This window comes from Populus alba, chromosome 17, assembly GCF_005239225.2.
Source record: "Populus alba chromosome 17, ASM523922v2, whole genome shotgun sequence".
In the NCBI taxonomy this organism is placed as follows: domain Eukaryota; kingdom Viridiplantae; phylum Streptophyta; class Magnoliopsida; order Malpighiales; family Salicaceae; genus Populus; species Populus alba.
The window spans coordinates 5,820,136-5,840,819 of record NC_133300.1 but is presented as its reverse complement, the minus strand read 5'-3'; the positions used below and the strand labels follow the sequence as shown (position 1 = coordinate 5,840,819).

Here is a 20,684-nt window from a genome sequence, read left to right as displayed (position 1 = left end):
AAGATCAATCTTTCAAAAAAATTTTTTTTCAAGACATGACATTCTTCAGTGTTGTGATTATGATCATGGTAAAAATGATATAACTTCTTAGGATTCCTTGTGCCCATACCACTTTTCATTTACAAAATATTTTTCATGAAATATCACAAATACCTCAATAAGTGTAGTGGTAAGACATATTACAAATATCAAATTAATATTTTTAAAATATCATTTTGTCATATTCATTTGTAAAACTAGAGTTGCCTCTATGTACCATGTACATGTAATGAAGCTATGAGTTGAATTTCTTTTTGATGAAATGAAAGAAAGTGATGTTGTTCCTATATGTCTAGAACAACGATATTGAGCACTTACATGTTGAGATAGTTGTTAAAGAGCTGGAGGGGCTAGAGTTCTCATAATGGAGAGATATGTTATTGCCCATTATCTTCAAATTTTGTTAGCCATGGAAATATTTGATGGGTGAGAGGAAATAAATTAGCTTTTGTTCAATTTTCATGGACGGTGCCTCTGAGAAAGTAAAAAAAAATTTAGACAAAAATTGAATTTTTAATGATTGTACTGTTAGTGTAACTAAACTTGACTATGAGTCCACAAGTTTTCCTACAAATCAAGTCTCATGTTGGAACAAGGAACCCTCTAATTCCTAAGTGAACAAGTTTAAAAAGAGTGTAGTGTGTATAAAAAAAAATGTAAGAGAAATATATGTATGAAAAGAAAAAGTTCATGGCCTACACCTAGAATGGCATAACTGGTTTTTATAGCAAGGTTAGGTTTTATGGCGATTTGTATGGCTAGAATATGAATGTATGTTGCTTGGCCTAGTTTTCTATGGCTAAATAGAGTTTTGGCTAAGGATGGGAAATTGATTTTATCTAGTAATCAGGTGTATTTATATACACTGCCCTTTAGCTTTTTTTTCATGGTAAATGAAACGTGTTATTGGTGTATTATTATTGGCTAGCCATGATGGCTATATTGGTTGTGATGTCACCATATCATTGTTGAATATTATTGATGGAAATGTTAGTGATGATAATGTTATTGGTATAGAAAATAGTATCTACTCTACATAGAAAAAATTGTGCAAGCATATTGTAAGTATGAAAAATTTGTAAGTTACTCAAAGTAACCAAAAAAAAAATACATAACAATGTGTGTTGAGACATGATTGGATAGATCAGAAAGTCTGTGTCAATCTCGAGCTAATTTTTTTTTTTTTTTTTAATTTGAGTATTATCAAGGTGCTTTGGTATCATTTTTGTCATGCCTCAATCTAACAGTGGAATAAACCATGCCTTTGCATGTACTTTCTTGTAAAGATACTAAGGTGTTTTAAGCTAAGTGCCCGTTTGGCACTGCGGCTAATAATAAAAGCAAGACTGAGGTGTTTGGTAATCAAACCACATTTTATTTGGTATGGGATGAGGTTGGACCTCAAAAAGTAATTCACAACTGGCTTTCCCCTAAAAATCCTAAAGTCATCCTAATAAAAAAGATTGAACCTTGTGATGGAATCAGCTGCTATTGAAAGAAGTTCATTTTTGGTTTCCATTGAAGCTTTAAGGTTTTAACTTGTGAGACAACTTTAACTAAAACAAAAACTTCATTACATTGAACAGAGATAAACTGGTAGATAATATGCAATCTACAGTGGCCAAAATAGAAAATATAGACTGCATTGCAATAAATGATGTTTCTCAAGGCAAGTTGGTGGAAGAAAACCTAAAGAGGGTCTCCAAAAGAAGAAGCTTAACAAGTAGTGATGGTTGCGGCAGCTCAGTTCTTGTCAGGAATGTGAGCAGCTTGTCCGACTCAAAAAATCCAGGGGAATACTAGTGCTAAAGATATGCCATTGCATGCCAAAAACCAGCTTGATTGGAACATCCCCCCCAAAAACAAGTAATCTGGCTAGGAAATTGCTTGACAGAAGAGGATCATGATCTTATGCTTCCCCAGCTTTAACAAATCTACCTTTTACTCGTTTTCGAGTATCAGCCCTGGCTTTTCGAGAGGCATATCTGATTTGCTTTCTGAAACTGCAATAACATGACAATTGAGTGAATCTCTCAGAGTTGAAAGTAAGCATAATTTGTCATAGAAAAGACCACAAAGATTTTTGAAGTACTTGCGTTCGTGTCTTCTTCTTTTCGTTGTATCTCATCTTAGCCTTGTCTCTTGCGTGTGGAGAGCTAGCATCCAAATGGGATTCCCATGGTGATTCACCAGTCAGAAATATTGGCGATAATCCACAATCTTGATAGTCAGCAGCGCTACTTTCACCAATTATGTTGGATAGTGAAAGCGACATGCTTGGATGAACTTGTCCAGTACCAGCAGGAAATCCTAGATGGAGGTTTCTGCTGCAACTAGGATTTGTAAATATGCTGCAATTAGCATTACCACTTATGTTCTGTATTGCACTAACAGGACCAGAAACACAAGATGATTGGAAGGCAACACAATCCTGTTGTCCCGATGATGACACCTGAAAAAGCACACACATAATGCCAATGACTACCTCAGATTAGTGTGAAATGGAAAGAATAACGAACATGCATGTGGTTGAAGATGGCTTCAGAGGAAAATTAGAGTCAGAGAAAACCTCTATAGCATTCTCGATAGGGCCATTAGACTCGGTAACTGATAAGTTTTTCTCCATTAACATGCACTCTTTTCCTACATCCTCAAATGGATATCTGTTATGACTTTCTGGACAGCCAAATATTTCATCACTGTCTTCGAAGTCCAATGGTATGTCGTCCAAGTTGAGACCTTCACAGATATCTTCACCATCAGAAAGTCCAATATCCTTAAAGATGGAACAACCCTGCTGCTTGAAAAGGTCTGTTTAAGTTAGGTTTAACCAGCTTTTCCTTGTGAACGAAGCAGCTAAGAAAAGATCAGTGTGAAAGGTTACCTTCGGCAGGTTTGACACCTCCGGCAACAGAGGCACTTGATCTGTAGAACAAGGCATGTAGGTAGGATTCGGTATGATAATGCGCGGCGGCCCCCTCCAGGATTCAAGCTTGGAACAAGATTCTAGTTCATTCAACTTGCAGGCGATCAAGCCAAACGATCCCTCATTCTCCCCTCGCTCCAGCCAACTAATGCAATTCTCATTTATTGGCACAGAATTCAGTGAATCCCGTCCTGAATCAAGGGCTCCTGAAGAAGGTCCCTGAAGAACCGATGACCAAATCTTCGGAAACTCAGCCAAAGAGTAGCAACCTGTATAACAATCCAACGCCCGGAGCTGATGCCCTAAGATTGAACATCCATCTGCTCTGCAATCACAGCCTTGACAAACAGACAACTTCTCATCCAAGCACCGTGCCATTGCCGGCTGTGAGCTGCACTTATCGCATAGCAGCGAACGCGGATGCCTTCGCGACAAAAAGTTAGCCGAATGCACGCATCCATCACAGTGCGGGCACAGCTTTGCTGAATCTGGTTTACAGTAAACCACTGCCCTTGCCACTCCACAAAAATCACATACAGATTCCATGCTTCCTTCTCTTCTCCCCTGTAAACTAATCACCAACCAATTATTTCCCCTAACTGCACCGCCTAAGGCTAAAACTTGTGGCGGAAATTCGGCCTTTTTTGTTTTAATCTTGAAACCATAGACGACGGGTCCCCTAATCCTTCACCATTTCTAAAACAAGCAGCAAGAACGTGCAAAATAAAAAATAGAACACATAACCATTTAAATCACAGAAAAAAAAAAATGGTCGCCGATCTCCACAAGAACAGTCTTCAAGACTAATCTAATATCATTATCAAAAAACTAGATTAACATTATTACAATCATGTAACAAAAACACTGAACATCGAACATATTTAATGACAGCGTGAATGGAAGGCACTTACCGATAATAATAAAAATAAAATGCTGAATTTCCACCTCTAACTTGATTAAATCAAAGTGAGTATGATTTCAAGAATCTCCGAATCCATTAATCGAAGCACAGAGTGATTAATTAACAAAGACGATGATCAATGAAGAACTCTAGCAATATTGTTACTTGATTTGTGACACGATACAGAAATTAGGTGATGTCAGTTATTTAATCACGTTTTGCCTAGGATTAGTGGGTGTTCGACACGTGTCAGGATGTGGGCTTAAAGAAATGATTCTATGCGGACATGTACACGATTAATTAGGGGAAGGATTTATTATGGCGTGGTCAGGCTTGTTAAGCGGGGTCCAAGGATTGGAATGGCAAGGTGTTGTAAATTGGTGTGAAATGAGGGTGGGTTTGGTGGCAAAATGGGTCACAAAGAGATTGCCAAGTCAGCCCTCAAGATACGCTTCAGGTAAATTTCTGTTGACACTTGCTGTTATGATTTAAAAAAATTAGTTGAAGAAAAAGTTTTTAGTTTTTTTTTAAAGAAAATATATGTTTTATTAAAATTATTGTTAAATGAGTTTTTATATAGAAAATAAATAAAATATATATATTACTTTAACTTTTACAAAACTAGAATTTAAAACGCAATCACGTTTTAGAGGCGAGCTTTTAATGTTGTGGTTTTGAGAAGGTTGATGCCATGGTAATTGTACTCTATGATTTGGTGCTATTAAAATATATGTTGTATTATATTAGATTATTAAACAATAATATTTAATTTATAGTAACAAGAGCTTGCAAAATATGAGAAATATTTATTTAATAAAAACCTAGAGCGTATACATATTTAAATTTATAAATATACAAAAATAAGATTCAAGATAAGCATGCTTTTAATAAAAATATAATAAAAAAATTAGTATGTATATTAAATATATATTTAAATTTGCAATTGATATATATATAATTAAAATCATAATATACATACTATAATAAAATTAACTATGTTTAAATTAAATTAAAATAATAACTATTTATTGAAACATTTTAAAGTAATAACTTCAAGTATTTTTATGATTTCATCGCCTTTGAAAGTGTGAGGCCACATATTTCTATATGTAGATGGCTAAAACTAATTGATTGTTCTTTCAAAATAGATTGTTTTGGATTTTTTATATATGCTTGTTTGAGAGTGTAGTTTTGATTGTTTTTCAAAATACTTTTTTCACTTGAAAATGTATCAAAATATGTTTTTTTTTTAATTTTTTAAAATTATTTTTTATATCAGCACAATCAAAATTATTTGAAAAACATTAAAAATATATATTAATTTGAAGCAAAGAAAAAAATAAAAAAAAATTAATTTTTTTTCAAAAATATTTTTGAAATACAAAAATAAACAGACAACCTAACATTCTATACTAGGTGGTCTAAACCACATGAATAAAATTTCGATTTAAGGCTGCCATATATATGACAAAAAAAAAAATGATAGATTTGATCAAGTTTAAAAATTCAAGGTAAGAACATGTATGGTCTTGTCTTGCAAAAAAACCAACTCAATAAATAGAAAGGAATTTTCAGAATGAAAGGTTATGCTCATAGGTACGCATTTATAGCATTCCAGATGACTTTTTCGAGTTTAGGTATAAAACAAAAAGTTAAAGTTACCTTAAGAGATAGGAAATATCACTAAATAGCCAAATTTTATCCTAAAAACTTTTAAGTGATGATTTTATTCAAGATGTCATTTTGATAGTAGTTAATTCAAAACAATAATTATTAATATTAATATTTTTGTTATGTTTTTATCATCAAAATCACAACCATTATAAATTTTTAAAGTTAACAAGATGTTCATTATAATTTTAAAATTTCATGATTGTTGTAATTTAACCTATGAGAAAAACACAACCTATTTCAAATCACTCCAAAACCTCTTTTCTATAAATTATTGATTGCCTTAAATAAAATTTTAAATTAAAAGCAAAAAATTGAATAAAAATGAGATAACTTGATAAAGACATGAATTGAAAAAAAAAATAAAGCTTAATTATTAAAAAAACAAAATATTGAAGAATGAACTAGAAAAAATTAATTTTAAAAAATGATGAAAAAAAAATAACTCGAGTTCTATGAAAAAGACTAACTTGTCCTTAATTGATATGATAATGACATATAAATTCTATGGAAAAGACTGTTTTGCTTATAATTTCTAGTTGAATGGTTTTGTTTGAGAATGATAAAATATTCATTTTAGAATTTCATTCCACAGTGGCAAGTCTTTTGGTGCACGGCGAAATGCTAAGCTCTATCAGCTTTGTTTTTAATTAATATAGTAGATAATCTAGTGAGGTTAGCCATTTAACTTGCTAGTCAAAGAAGAATTGATTTGAGTGAGTTTTATGGATTTTGACTTAGGTATTTCTAACCATTTTAAGTTCAAAGAATTCACTAATAAAATCAATGCTTGGACCATGGTTCAAGATTCAATATACCGGAGGTTAAATGATTATGGGCATGGAATATACTAAAAAAAAAAGTTAAACAATGAATAATGAATACTATTAATTATAAATTACCAAATAAGTGAGCTCAAAACCTAGACACAATGAAAGTATTAAAGGGCTTAAAATTAATTTTGATATAAAACTTTATTTTTATTATTTTTCAATTTCTTAGTTTGTGAATGAGAGAAAAAGTTTCGTCGAGTTTCAGTGTAGACAAAGAAAATCATTATTTTCACATATTCCAACCACCAAATCGATTTATGTTGGTGTCCACGGGTCTAATTTGTAGAGAGTAGTTTAATGGTGGTTTCTTAAATTAATTTATGGGTGTTTTGAGGGTGTTTGTTAGATTTATTATTATTATTATTTTGTTAAAATAGGTTATTAGAGGGGAATTAGTTTGTCCTAATTTTTTAGCCATTACTATGGTGGATGGAATCTGAATAAACAGACGACATGTTATCTAATTATTATATATATAGGAATGAATGAGAAGTTGTTCATCTTTTAACGAGATAAAAAAAAAAATATAAGGCCTAAGCACGTGAGTTTGGGCTCTTTTTTTAGTGGCCCAAACACGCTGGGCCACCAGGCTTGTACACTTGAGATCTTTTTTAGGGCATTTTTTTTTTGTAATCTTTTATAATCTTTATTTTAGTGCATAATAAATTTAAGTGAGAAAGAATTATTAGACCTAGTTTGGTTCTTTGTGCGGATAAAAGTTTTGGTAGGTTAAGACACAACATTCGAGTTTTTTTTGTTGTTTAATGTATTTTCCCCTTATTTTTTAAAAAAATAATTGCAATTTAACTTCTTTTTTTTGTCATTATTGTTTTTTATTTAACTTAAAAAAAAAATACAATCTCATCATTTTTCAGCTACCAAGAATCCATTTCAATTATCACTTGAGCTTGTTTATGTTTCTCAGACTCTCAAAGATTATAAACGGAGAAAAGCTATGTCTATTGAATTTAATGATTTATTGAAGAATGGTACATTGAAATTGATACCAATAATTTCTCAACAAAATCTTGTCAATTGCAAATAAGTTTATTCATAACAAAACGAATAAAGTAAACCTGAAATATCACCGCAAGAATTTGAGCGAGAAACCTAAAATGATATGAGATCCCCGGCAAATGTGACAATGGTTATGTCATTTGCCCCGCATTAATTTCAAACTTAACATAAGAGTTTTTTTTTTCTAGCGTTCTAAAAAATATTTATAAAAATAACATAGTTTAAAGAGTCACAAATGACATCAACGATTCACAAGTCGCAATTTGAAAGAAACATGATTTGATTAGGAGAAAGAAAAAAAGAAAAGAAAGAATGAAAAGACCTCGAAAGCACACCAAAACTCTAATAATAACACAACCAATATTGTTAAAAAGATTATGATGAGACAAATCTAACAACATCAAGAAAGGTCACCAATGGTGATCGGAGTGGGACATACGAACAACTCAAAGGCAAATAAGCTTCGACACCTTTAGACAGCTTGTGTAACCTACTTCGTTCACCATTTTTTTTTACCTTCTTTGATGTCGTTGGACTCGTCTTGTCGAGATTTTTTCAACGGTATTGGTTGTATCGTCATTGAAGCTTTGATATGCCTTCAAGATCTCTTTATTTCTATTTTTTTTTTTTACTTTTTCCTCTCTTCACAAATTAAGAGGAAAGGAGGGGATAATAATAAAAAAAATGACCTTGAAGGCACACTGAATCTCTAATGACGATATCAATGATACCGTTAGAAAGATCTTAACAAAACGAGTTCAATAATATAAAAAATGTTATAAACGGTGATTGAATAGGCCACACAAGTCGTGTAAAGGTGTTGGACTCATTTGCTTTTGAGTTGCTCATGTGGCCTACCTTGTTCACCATTGATAATTTTTTTTTGGTGTTGTTGAATTTGTTTCATCAAGATCTTTTCAAAGATACTAGTGATGTCATTATCAGAGTTTAGTGTGCTTCTATGATCTTTTTCTATCTTTTGTTATTTTTCTTTTTCATATCTTCTTATTAAATTATGTGTTTTTAACATATGATACTTGGAAGTTGTAAATCATATTTTTATAAATTATGTTAATTTTTAAAATATTTTTTTATTGAATTATTATTATTATTATTATTATTTTATCATGCTAGAGTACAAAAGTACTTCAATATCCAGCATAGTTATCTCCTTTGGACTGCGTGGCTATCACGTTGCGGTCTGGTCAGTTTTTGTGACGTGACAATGGTCATGTCATTCGCCACCTCCAGTGTGCCTCATCTCTCCGGAGTGGTGGAAAATGTAGTTGAAAAGTCAATTGTTTACAGTAATATCTCGTTTTGTAATATTAAATATTTTAATTTATATTTATTAATTTTTTATTCATTTGTTAACCCATGTAGATATTGATTTACTTAATTATAGATATTCATAAAAAAAAAAGCCTTTGTAGTTCCTCGCTCTCTCAGTTACTCAGAAGAGAGATTTGGAGAAAATAATGGAGCAGAACCAGAACATAAAGCAGTTCAAAGGCCAAACAAGATTACCAAAGTTTGCCATCCCTGACCGTTATGACCTTCACCTCAAACCTTATCTTTCAGTCTGTACCTTTTCTGGCACCATATGTATTGACCTTAGAATCATTGAACCCACTAAGTTCGTTGTCTTAAATGCTCTTGAACTCAATATCCATGGAGTCTTGTTCACTGACTCTCAGAACCAAGTAAATAATCCTTGCTTGATCATAGTACCTAATGGTGTTCTTTAGATTAATTTGGCATAAGGCTTTCTTTGATACCATTTTGTTTCTTGATATATATTGCAGCAGCAGTTTAGTCCATGTGATTTTGTTTTGGATGATGATGATGAGGTACTTCTGCTGGTCTTTGAAGAAACACTTAATGCTGGCGATGGAATGCTGAGGATTGACTTTTCTGGGATTCTTAATGAGCATTTGAGAGGGTTCTACAGATGGTACGTACTCTTTTTCTCTCTGTCCTGTCTTGGATGAACTTAATTGTAAATAAGTGAACCTGTGCTGTAAATGATTTTCAACAAGAAGCTAGAAGAAGAGAACTGAAGTCTCCTCTACACAAATATGCATCAAGATAATTGGACCTTAACTCCTCTATGCTTGTCAACAGTATGCAAGAAAGAAAAGAACACCCTTTTCTGCTCCAGATAGCTTCATTGCCAAGAAGGAAGTAGTCGTTTCAGTTGAGAACTAGAACAATTATTTTGTCACTGGCTCTGAGTTCCCAAAATATGGGAAATAAAATTAGTGGGAATCACAACTTGTTGATTCTATTTACTTTATCTTTTGCAGAAAAAACAAATAGTGTAAATGGACTATAACATATACTACGGTATCTGAAACTTCTTTCCAACAAAACCAAAAAAAGAAGAAGAAGAAGAAGAAGAGGATTTGTATTTACTGTGTATTTCACTGTTTGATATTTGATCTTAATAGTACTTACATGGATGGAGACCAGAAGAAGAATATGGCAGTTACTCAGTTTGAAGCAGTGGACGCAAGGAGGTGTTTTCCATGCTGGGATGAACCTGCGCTCAAGGTATTAAAATCTCTTAAAGTTCCTTCTTGTAATTGAAACTGTTGACTTTTTTTCTTGTATGCTGCATGCATTTTTCGGAACATGCCTGTTCAATTCACATGCAGATTTATTATTATTGTGTAATGGTAATTTTGTGCCTTAATTTTTCTTCTGTGCTACACATCTGATGACTGAATTTTGTTCATCTGTTATTACTGATCTTGCTGAGCAGGCAACGTTCAAAATAACCATAGATTTGCCGTTGGAGTTGATAGCTTTGTCTAATATGCCAATCATCGACGAAAAGCTTAATGGGAATGTCAAGACTGTTTATTTCGAGGAGTCTCCTCTCATGTCAACTTATTTGGTGGCTGTTGTTATTGGGTTATTCGACTATGTTGAAGACACGACAGCTGATGGTGTGTATGCACATCCGAGGCTATGTTCTGTTGTGTTAGAAAATCGCATTGTTTGATTTTCACAAATACTATGAATGTTACAACCTTGTATGTCTCTGAATGGGTCATGCATGCAGGGGTCAAGGTTCGTGTGTACTGTCCTTTGGGTCAGGCTAACAAAGGGAAATATGCTCTAAGTATTGCTGTCAAGGCACTTGATTTATTTGCTGAGTAAGTGATTTGCATTCTGTTAATGTTTGTGAGGAATTCCGTTTTGTTCGTGTGATTGTACGAATGAAACAAATAACACACACAGGGCATTGATGTTTTTCTGGAGAACAGTAATCAAAATAGATACTTGTTAAATTGATATGCTAACCTGGCGATGGAGTTTTTTCAGGTACTTTTCAATGCCCTACCCACTTCCTAAGCTGGACATGGTTGCTGTCCCTGAATTTTCTGGAGGGGCCATGGAGAATTATGGTCTAATAATTTATCGTGAAAATGAGTTACTATATGATGATTTGCAGTCTACAGCTGCTAGAAAGCAGAGAGTAAGTAATGCAGCGAAATTGCTTTTAGCTTTATTACTGCTGTTTGAAAATTCAACTTGCTTTCAGCATCATCTTCTCTCCGGAGATTTATGATGCATCCAGGATACAATTTTCCCTGAAACCATACTTCCATTGCTTCTAAGGAAATGGGAGCTTAACCTTGCTTCCATTGCTCCTCCTCGTAAATCGCGATCTGTAAGGTGGAAGAATGAGTTATTCTTAGGCTTTTATGTGTTCCTTTTTAAGAGAATTCTTTTTCTTCGCTGTAGATGACAATTGTTGTAATGCATGAAGTGGCCCATCATTGGTTTGGCAATCTAGTTACAATGGAATGGTGGACTCATTTATGGCTAAATGAGGGTTTTGCAACATGGGTAATTGAGTCTTTGAGATCTTTAGCTTCCTCTTTGCTACAATATTTTTCTTTGTGACGGGTGACCAGACCTGACCTGATTTCATATTTCCAGATTAGTTACATGGCAACAGATGGCTTGTTTCCTGAGTGGAAAATATGGACTCAGTTTCTTCAGCAAACAACTGGTGGCTTGCGTCTCGATGCTCTAGAAGGATCGCATCCAATTGAGGTAGTGGGCAATTCATTGTTTTGCAAGAATTTGCTGTTGTTCATGCATGCTATTTCAACAAATTAACTTATTGTTGATCCAGTATATCTGCCACGGCCTGAACTTTGAGTCCCTGAACAGCAACCCAGGAGCAGTATTATGAGAATGTTATGAGGATACTTCACCTGCGACCAAGTCTCATAGCTTACATATCATAAAACAAATATATATAAATTTGCACAACTTTCAAATATTCCTCAAAACCATTAAAACAATTTATAATTAAAATACTTTTTATATTTAATAAAATACAAAATAGTGTACTAGTAGAGCGCTCTAAGATATTAAATCAAATCTATAAGGAAAAGTATTGTGCAAACAAGCAAAGCATACAAATAAAAAATGAATAAACAGAAACTCTCGACTGGTGGCTTAGTCTGTAAGTTTGGGCTGAATTTTAGGATTAAGTCTATGTGCCAAGAATATGGGTTTTACAATATCAATAAATTAGTTTATCCTTTCTGGTATATGCATAAGCCATATAAAAGGTCATGACAATGCACTGTTTCAAGTACAACTACACCACCCAAATAAGTTGTGTTCTTTAAACGTCATACTTTTCAGGTGGAGGTACACCAAGCTCGTTCAGTGAATGAAATCTTCGATGCTATCAGCTACAAGAAGGGATCAGCTGTTATCAGAATGTTGCAGGGCTATCTTGGGGATGGCATATTGCAGGTGAGAGGTTATTTGATAGTTTAGAGTCAATTCTCTATTTCTAGGGAGGATCATTTCAGCCAAAAAAGATATATCCTATAATGTCAAATCTTAAGAAGCAATGCATGAATGTTTATAATGTGGATATGTCATTCGATACTGGGAGCTTGTTTTGTTATGATTGCATTTCGTGCAGAGATTCATTTAAGACCAGTCAGGGACTGCTTTTCATTCCCAGTCTTCTCTCTGTAGAACGTATTGTAAGTCTGCTATGATGCAATAGGAGTCAAAATCTTTTTTTTCCTATATCAGCTTTGTCTCACAATTTTTTTTGGGGTAGCTATTGGAAACCCTTTAAGTATGTACGAATGGGATAAAATTACCTGCAACTGGTTCAGAAATTCCATGCTTTCCTGTAATATATAGATACTAAGATCACAAATATACTCAATAATAAGGTTATAGTTCCCTGAGGGGTCATGGTAATCTAACAGTTGTGCTGGGTGGTAGGCTTGTCATTGTGAAGTTCTTACTTTTGTAGAAACTTTGAACGAGTACGGGGGAGTCAAGGGATTGGTATTTGATTGCGTTTCGGAATGTTATTGTTCTTCTATAAATTGGAAAGCAACTTCCTATAGTTTACATGCTTAACCATCTGACTTCATTTTCAAACTAGAAAGCCCTGAGCTCATACATGGAAAAATACGCTTGGAAAAATGCCAAGACAGAAGATTTATGGAGCGTTCTTTCAGCAGAATCTGGTATTCAAGTGAACAAAATGATGGATAGCTGGACAAAGCAAAAAGGATATCCAGTCATTTCCGTAAAATCTGAAGACCACTTCTTAGAATTTGAACAGGTAACTTTCCGGTTAATAAGAAAGCACGAATTGGTTGCAGGGTTTTCCTTTTCACCAATAACTGTGGGGTCAGGACTCACTTTTTTTGTCCAAAATCTCTTGGAGGTGATCTCATATAAGTGAGGATATCTAATCCTGATTCGGTGCTTGCAGTCACAATTCCTGTCGTCTGGTTTGCATGGTGAGGGGAAATGGATTGTTCCAATAACTTTGTTCCTTGGCTCTTACAACAGACGCAAGAATTTCCTGTTAGAGTCAAAATTTGAAAAGGTGGATGTATCTGAGCTCTTTTCATCTTCTGATGGGTATTCTGGCTCATTCAATGAAGCTAACGAGGAGAAATGTTCTGAGTTTGTATGGGTCAAAGTTAACGTTGAGCAGAGTGGTTTCTATAGAGTAAAATATGAAGATAAACTTGCAGCTCAACTGAGGAAAGCAGTAGAGAAAAATTGCTTGTTGGCAACAGATAAATTTGGTATGCATGGATTGTCGCTATTAAGCTCTAACTGCTGCATTAGATGATTATCTATCGATTGGCACTCATCACAATGTGGAAACATACACTTTCCTCATACGTGGATTACATACTATCATTACATTCGAAACAAACGAATCAGTTTATTTTCCTTGCTAGCAATACTGTAGTTGGTGCAATTGATGAATCCCTATAACTTGAGCTGGGTGGCCCTAGGCGTACTTGTTGGCGAGTATACAACACGAAATTTTACGGATGTCCAAGTCTTTTTCACATCATAAACTCAAAATTAAGTAGAATGACATCTATTTTAACACATTTTCAGGGGTTCTGGATGATGCATTTGCTCTTTGCCAGGCTTGTGAAATATCAATATCATCTTTGCTTTCTTTGATGAATGTATACAGAAAAGAGCTGGATTATGCTGTATTGTCAAAACTCATTGATGTAAGTTTACTGTGTGATTTGATTAATAGTTTAAGTTTCTTATGTTTACACGGACACCAGTGGCCATCTGACTCTCAAATAACTCACAAAACAGGTATGCTATAGTGTTGTTGAGATCTCGATAGATGCCATCCCAGATGCAGTGAATGAGTTGAAAACTTTTTTCATCAACCTCCTCCTATTTTCTGCTGAGTAAGTATTATTATTATTATTATGTAGTAGGAAAATGTTTAATGAAAACCTTTTGGCTTTTCTAAAACTTGCAATTTTTCAAGGGTCAGCTTGAACTCTTTCACCCTTATGATTTCTTTTTCAGTCTTCTTGTAACCTTGTTTATAATAACATGCTTTGTTCTTTGTTCCAAAGTTGTGTCATATATTGGACTAAGTTTCTTTCTGTGATATTTAAAAAGCCACATGTGTTCATTATGTCTTGCAGGAAATTAGGATGGGAATCGGTTCCAGGTGAGATCCACTTAAATACAATGTTAAGAGGAGAAGTATACAAGGCCTTGGCTACCTTTGGGCATGATAAAACTCACAGTGAAGCAATGCAGCGGTTTGAATCGTTGTTAGATGACAGAGCCACACCTCTTCTTTCAGCTGATACAAGAAAGGTAAAACATAAACTTTAAGCAGGACAATTTCTCATTCTTATGTGAACCTCTTCAAATATGATAGCAGAGTATCCGGTTTCATTGCAGGCTGCGTACATTGCTATAATGAGGAATGCTAGCACCACAAATAGAAATGGTTTTGAGTCCTTGTTGAAAATTTTGAGAGAAGCCGATACAGTTCATGAGAAGGAACGTGTTTTGGGTGAGATTTGGTAGCATTAAAGCTAAAATGCTGTGTTTGTTTTTCAGGAAAAAAAAAAAATAGAACATTACATGTCATATTTTTGACATTGCAGGATGTATAGCTTCATGTCCAGACTCGGAGATAGTTCTAGAAGTTCTGAACCTGTTGGTGTCTGATGAGGTATCCCACTTTCGCTTAGCAAATATAAATAACGACATCCATTTTCTTACTGGTTTTAGTTCATGTCACTGATTTTGTCTTAATATATTTTCAGGTTCGGGATCAGGATATCATCTATGGACTGGGTGGAATTAGCTTAGAGGGCCGCGAAATAGCATGGAGATGGTTGAAGGTATGCAGGAAATATTTAATTACTCGGGAAAGCATTATCAGTAGGTGTTGTGAAGATACTAATATCCTGCATAATTCTTCTGTGGCATGCATTTTTGGTCTTTGATGCAGGAGAATTGGGACCTAATCTTGAACAAATATGGTGATGGACTTCTAATCACCCATTTCATTAGAGATATCATCACACCAGTAAGTATTTTTTTTTTTTTTAATCAACCATATTTAGATGCAATTCATCATAGCTAATTCTTGGAAGTCAGCCCAAAAATCTTTCTTGAAGACAGTGCTTGTATGCCTAGTACTTGAACATACAGAGGGATAGCTTCGTTTGTAGTGCCTGCATATCATCCCCAGTTATCAAATTATGGATAAAATTCTCTAGCAATACCTCCTCTTGGTCCCTGCATACAATGATCTCATCCCCAGTTGTCAAGTTATGGATCAAATTCTCCACTAACATTACGAAAACAACTAGGTGATTCGGACATATGCATGCAGAGGAGAACGCAATTGAATCTGAAGTTCTTGCCTCTAAAAACTGCATCTTTTCCTTCAGACACATGGCTGGTTGGTGACAATGTCATCCTTAAACTAATCCATGATGTGAAAAAACATTTTCTTGAAGTAGGGATGGGTTTTTGGTTGGTCAAATTGCAAGATTTATAGGACTAATCAATCATTTGTCTAATTAAATTAGTCTGGCAGTTCTGCAGCAATGAAAAGGCTGATGAAGTGACAGAGTTTTTTGCTACTCGGGCAACTCCAGGGATTGCAATGAATTTGAAGCAAAGCATAGAGCAAGTAAGAATCAAGGCAAGGTGGGTTCAAAGCATAAAGCAAGAAAGTTCCCTTGAAGAAGTAATCTCACGACTAGCTTGCTAAGCATGATACCTCGTACTACTTTTGATTGTGTTTTGGTAACGTGGTGTGGATGTTTTCATAAAAGTGTGTTTGGATTAAAAAAATAACATCAAATTTGATGTTTTTTTCAATAATCTTGATATTAATATATTTAAATTTATCCAATATTAACAAAATATCAACAATTTGATGTTATTTTAGAAAGCAGGCTTGACACACAATCCGAGATCCCATAGTATGTTTTTGAATGTCAGTGCAATAATTATAAATTTTGTGCAACTGGTTTTTCATAAATTTATCCTTTAAAAATCCCACTGGCCAACTTTAGATACATGTATGTATTTTTAATGTTGGTGCAAAAACCATTAAGGTGTTTTATAATTTCATGCTTTAAAAAGCCCACACAACTTTAAGCAACTTTGAGGTGTAAATGTATATTTTTTTGCATGTTGATTTGAAAACCGTAAGATATTTTTTTTTCATGATTTTTTGTTTTGGAAAGCCTACTAACCAATTTTAGATATATTTTAAGGTCTAGACGCATGTTTTAGCATGCCGGTGTGAAAACTATAACTTCTGTTAAAACTAGTTTTTCATAATTTTGTGCCCTAAAGCCCATCAATAACCTCTAGGCACCTTTTGGAGACTCAATGTATGCTTTTGCATGTCGATGTAAAAACAATAAATTTTTTGGAATTGAGTTTTTGTAATTTTATACTTTAAAAATGTGAACCCTAAAAATTTATAATTTAAATATATAAATACGTAAATATAAGACTGAAAATAGTAAAATCTCGATGAGTGATGAAAACCAAGATAAGAAATAATAGATAAATAATGATAATAAAAATAATTGTGATGTATAATGGAGGAGATGACCTCTATAAAATAAAATTTAGTTTAGAATTCATAACGACTGAGAAACTGATAGCACGTTTTAATGGATAAAATAATGAGAAAAATGATAAAGTGTTTATAAGAAATAAGTGAGATAATAAAGAATAAATTGTAACAAAGGATAGTGCAATGAAAAGGCAGGACTAAAGGTGCAAGCACCGATTAAAAATAGTGGCGTTACCTTGAAACGATAATAAGCTTGATAAATAAATAAAGGTGAAATTTTCAAATGAATATATTCCAAAATAATAAAATGACTCTAAAGGTTTAGAAGGATAATTGATATAATTTATATGAGGATGAACAAGAAAATTTGGATTGTTGACGAAAAGTCATGAACTGATTGATTTTACGTTAAAGAGAGAGCTCTTAATCCAATCGTCAGATTGGGATAACATTTTGCATGAAGTCTATTAATATGTTGTTCTACCTTGATTTAAGATATCAACTCAATTAGAGTTTGGTAAGGATTAGGCTTTTAAGCAGAAAAACCAGATATTTTATGTGAAAAATAAAATAAAATACATAAAGATATAAATGAGGGACAAAATTTAACTAATGAAAAAAAATTGCCTTTAGAATAGCAAAGAGGTTGTCTAGTCCAACAAAAAGAGAGAAACAATAGAGCAATTTTAGCTAGAGTGAGAGAAGTGTAGAATTTGGAGGAGCCAACCCATAGAAGGCAGTATGCTCCAGTGGTTATATCTCCAGCATCAACCGTTGGATCATGTTTGTTTTTGGATTTATTGTTCTTCTCACACGCCTCTATTACTTACTAGAGGGATTTAAAATTTCAATTTCTATTTGACAGAACTTGTTATTAGAAATATCCTAAAAAACAAAAGGAAACATACGTTGCAGGGCAGCTTCGATCGCCGATCGAGTCCTCTCTCTTCCACCATTGGATCATTTGTATTTTTGGATATGCTATATTCTTGGATATTGTATTCATTCTGGATAGTGGAGATTGGAAGCACACTCCTATCGGCTAGGTATTGTTCATGTTGAACAGTAGCTTGCTAATTTTTAAGTTAGCTTGATTTTATTTTAGTCAAAAACAAAATACATGAATAATAAGATAATTTTACCTAAAAATATATATTCTTTCTTTAAAATTTAAATCATGGATTTTCACAAATATCAATTTTAATTTTTAAAATCAAATACAAAAATATTTTTAAAAAAGCCCAAGGATATTACACTTGTTAGTACCAATCCATTTACTATAAGTTTAGAGTTCTTCATTTGAACAAAATCATATTATTTTTACGATCAACAACAAAAAATTAAAACTTCATGATAGAAATAAATATAAAAGACCTTTTTTTTCTTCTTTTTTCAAAAATATGATTAGATGTGATCATGAGTATATTCAAGGTGAGAGGAAATTAATTTTAATACCAAGTGATGTAAAATTAATTTAATAAATATCACAACCAGACATATTATTATATAATATTGTATTCAAACAATCAATGTAGTAAATCATTGAAATTGATAAATAACAAAAAAGAAATATATGCCCTAACCCATGAACACAGACAAGCAAATATTATATAGGTTTTAACCCCTTTTCAAATAAAAATCATAATTAGCCTTAAACATTGGCCCTTTAGCAACATATTTAACCAGAGCATCGTGCTATTCTTTACCAGATCCCTTGACTTCACTACAAGTATCGTAGTCCAGGCTCTTTTCATCCCCAAATATGTAATTAAAGACTTTGTCTCCAGTAGGCTTTGAAATCGTATTTGCATAATTTTTCAAAAAACATGACAAAATCTACATGGAACTTTCTGGTGATGCAGCTAGATTTTCATTGTCAATATATTCAACTTCGGCTGATTCATCTTCATTCTCGATGGCAAGGATATGAGAGGCTATTAACATTATTCCCAAGAACAGAAGCACCGTGAATGAAACGTTGTTAGACTTGCCATTGTGATCTTTTTAGATAATTTGGGGCTAAAATTCTATTCTGATGGTGAAGCATATACTCCAAGCCATATATATATATGACTTTGATGATAAAACAGGTGCAATATGAAAATTATTTATGAATTAATGTTCAATTAACGTCATCTTAAAATAAGATAGACAAGCGAGTTTAAAATTAATAAATAAGTACAAGGATTAAGTCTCTAATGTTTAACTTATATATTATTTATTATCGTTCTATTTAAACGGTCTTATTAATTTTCTCAAATGTTGTATTTGGAATGATACAAATATTTTCTTCTTATCTCTACATTAAAACTTATAATAATGACAATAAATATGTTTCTAGCACAAAGACAAGAAAATATATATTTGGATTACTTCATGGCTCTTAATTAAAAATAAACAACAACTACGTTATCAAAAATCAAACGAATCCTACTAATTAAATTTAAGAAAAACAAATATTGATTTCCCTTTAATAGAACTAGTTTTTGCAAAATTAATTTAACCAGTATCATATTATTACATTATACTATATCGAAAGAATCAATATAGAAAATCATTTGACATTGATAAATACCGAAAGGAAATATGTGCCTTTTCTAATCCACGAATACAGCCAAGCAAATATTATACAAGTCATCGCCCCTTTTCAAATAAAAATTGTAATTAGCCTTAAACAATGGTCCTTCAGCAACATATTTAACCAGAGCATCGTGGCATTCTTTAATCCCATGACTTCACTACAAGTATCGTAGTCCAGGCTCTTTTCATCCCCAAATATGTAATCGAAGACTTTGTCTCCAGTAGGCTTTGAAATCGTATTTGCACAGTTTTTCAGAAAACCTGGCAAAATCTCCATGGAACTTTCTGGTGATGAAGCTAGATTTTCGTTGTCAATATATTCAACTTCGGCTGATTCATCTTCATTCTCGATGGCAAGGATAGGAGAGGCTATTAACATTATTCCCAAGAACAGAAGCACCGCGAATGAAACGTTATTAGACCTTGCCATTGCGATCTTTTTAGATAATTTGGGGCTAAAATTCTATTTTGATGGTGAAGCATATACTCCTACATCTATATATAGACATATATGGCTTAGATGATAAAACAGGTGCAATATGACGGTTATTTGTGAATTAATGTTCAATTAATGTCATCTTAATATAAGATAGACAAGCAAGTTTAAAATTAATAAATAAGGACAAGGATTAAGTCTCTAATGTTTAACTTATATATTATTTATTGTAGTTCTATTTAAACGGTCTTATTAATTTTCTCAAATGTTGTACTTGGAATGATACAAATATTTTCTTCTTAACTCTACATTAAAACTTATAATAATGACAATAAATATGTTTCTAGCACAAAGACAAGAAAATATATATTTGGATTACTTCATGGCTCTTGATTAAAAAGAAACAACAACTAGGTTATCAAAAATCAAACGAATCCTTCTAATCAAATTTAAGAAAAACAAATATTGATTTCCCTTTAATAGAACTAGTTTTTGGAAAATGCATATATACAAATTACAAATTATATAGCCATAGCAGTTTTTTTTTTTTTTTATTAGCATTGTGTATCTGGGTCAAGGTCCGACTAATTCTAAGGGTGCACATGTCCTCGACAAGGAGTTTCTTGCATGTGAACCATGGTAAATTCATAGGTATATATGAGTGTTTTATACATATTAGTTGATTTTCTAGAATCAATATTTTGTATAAAAGTCTTGTTAATAAATAAGAATTAATCAATTTATCATTCATTATTTATTTTTTTTAACTTCTAGATCCAATTGGTTTCAGAGCTCTTTAAGTGGTTTTTTTCATCCCGATCCAAGTATTTCCTTGCTAGATATCCTTTCTAGTTTGGAGTGATGATGGAGCTCTTAGCTTG

General features: G+C 33.0%; 2 protein-coding genes across 7 annotated transcripts; one reads left to right on the top strand and one right to left on the bottom strand.

Annotated features, from left to right (window-relative positions):
* Positions 1-1,698: 1,698 nt before the first annotated feature.
* On the bottom strand, positions 1,699-4,067 carry LOC118054979 (putative zinc finger protein CONSTANS-LIKE 11). 4 transcript variants are annotated; one of them, XM_035066747.2, is made up of 5 exons: positions 3,877-4,067; positions 2,924-3,661; positions 2,609-2,836; positions 2,132-2,491; positions 1,699-2,042 (listed from the first exon to the last, which is right to left on the bottom strand). In XM_035066747.2, exons 2-5 carry the CDS (start codon positions 3,509-3,511, stop codon positions 1,998-2,000), a joined length of 1,221 nt encoding a protein of 406 aa, XP_034922638.1. In that variant the 5' UTR covers positions 3,512-3,661; positions 3,877-4,067; the 3' UTR covers positions 1,699-1,997. The 4 variants fall into 4 exon arrangements, with proteins under 4 accessions (XP_034922638.1, XP_073261871.1, XP_034922636.1 ...); XM_073405770.1 differs by having other exon boundaries at positions 2,136-2,491; positions 2,609-2,833; positions 3,877-4,065; XM_035066745.2 differs by having other exon boundaries at positions 2,136-2,491; positions 3,877-4,063.
* A 4,710-nt stretch (positions 4,068-8,777) lies between these two features.
* On the top strand, positions 8,778-16,078 carry LOC118054980 (aminopeptidase M1). 3 transcript variants are annotated; one of them, XM_035066750.2, is made up of 19 exons: positions 8,778-9,090; positions 9,196-9,341; positions 9,838-9,940; positions 10,152-10,338; positions 10,455-10,548; positions 10,718-10,871; positions 11,141-11,245; positions 11,339-11,455; positions 12,059-12,172; positions 12,828-13,010; positions 13,164-13,485; positions 13,811-13,932; positions 14,027-14,124; positions 14,371-14,548; positions 14,636-14,750; positions 14,845-14,912; positions 15,007-15,084; positions 15,195-15,272; positions 15,789-16,078. In XM_035066750.2, the coding sequence occupies exons 1-19, from the start codon at positions 8,866-8,868 to the stop codon at positions 15,963-15,965; spliced, it is 2,664 nt and encodes an 887-aa protein (XP_034922641.1). In that variant the 5' UTR covers positions 8,778-8,865; the 3' UTR covers positions 15,966-16,078. The 3 variants fall into 3 exon arrangements, with proteins under 3 accessions (XP_034922641.1, XP_034922640.1, XP_034922642.1); XM_035066749.2 differs by having other exon boundaries at positions 9,193-9,341; XM_035066751.2 differs by having other exon boundaries at positions 9,193-9,341; positions 15,781-16,078.
* The last annotated feature ends 4,606 nt before the right edge of the window (positions 16,079-20,684 follow it).

Excerpts from the sequence above, each read along its gene's own strand:
- LOC118054979 (XM_035066745.2), bottom strand. The coding sequence starts at position 3,511 with ATGGAATCTGTATGTGATTTTTGTGGAGTGGCAAGGGCAGTGGTTTAC. Across the intron at positions 2,492-2,608 it reads CTATCGAGAATGCTATAGAG|GTGTCATCATCGGGACAACA; the intron begins GTTTTCTCTGAC and ends GTGCTTTTTCAG. Across the intron at positions 2,043-2,135 it reads GAAAAGAAGAAGACACGAAC|TTTCAGAAAGCAAATCAGAT; the intron begins GCAAGTACTTCA and ends ATGTTATTGCAG.
- LOC118054980 (XM_035066749.2), top strand. The coding sequence starts at position 8,866 with ATGGAGCAGAACCAGAACATAAAGCAGTTCAAAGGCCAAACAAGATTA. Across the intron at positions 13,486-13,810 it reads GTTGGCAACAGATAAATTTG|GGGTTCTGGATGATGCATTT; the intron begins GTATGCATGGAT and ends ACACATTTTCAG. Across the intron at positions 14,125-14,370 it reads CTCCTCCTATTTTCTGCTGA|GAAATTAGGATGGGAATCGG; the intron begins GTAAGTATTATT and ends TATGTCTTGCAG.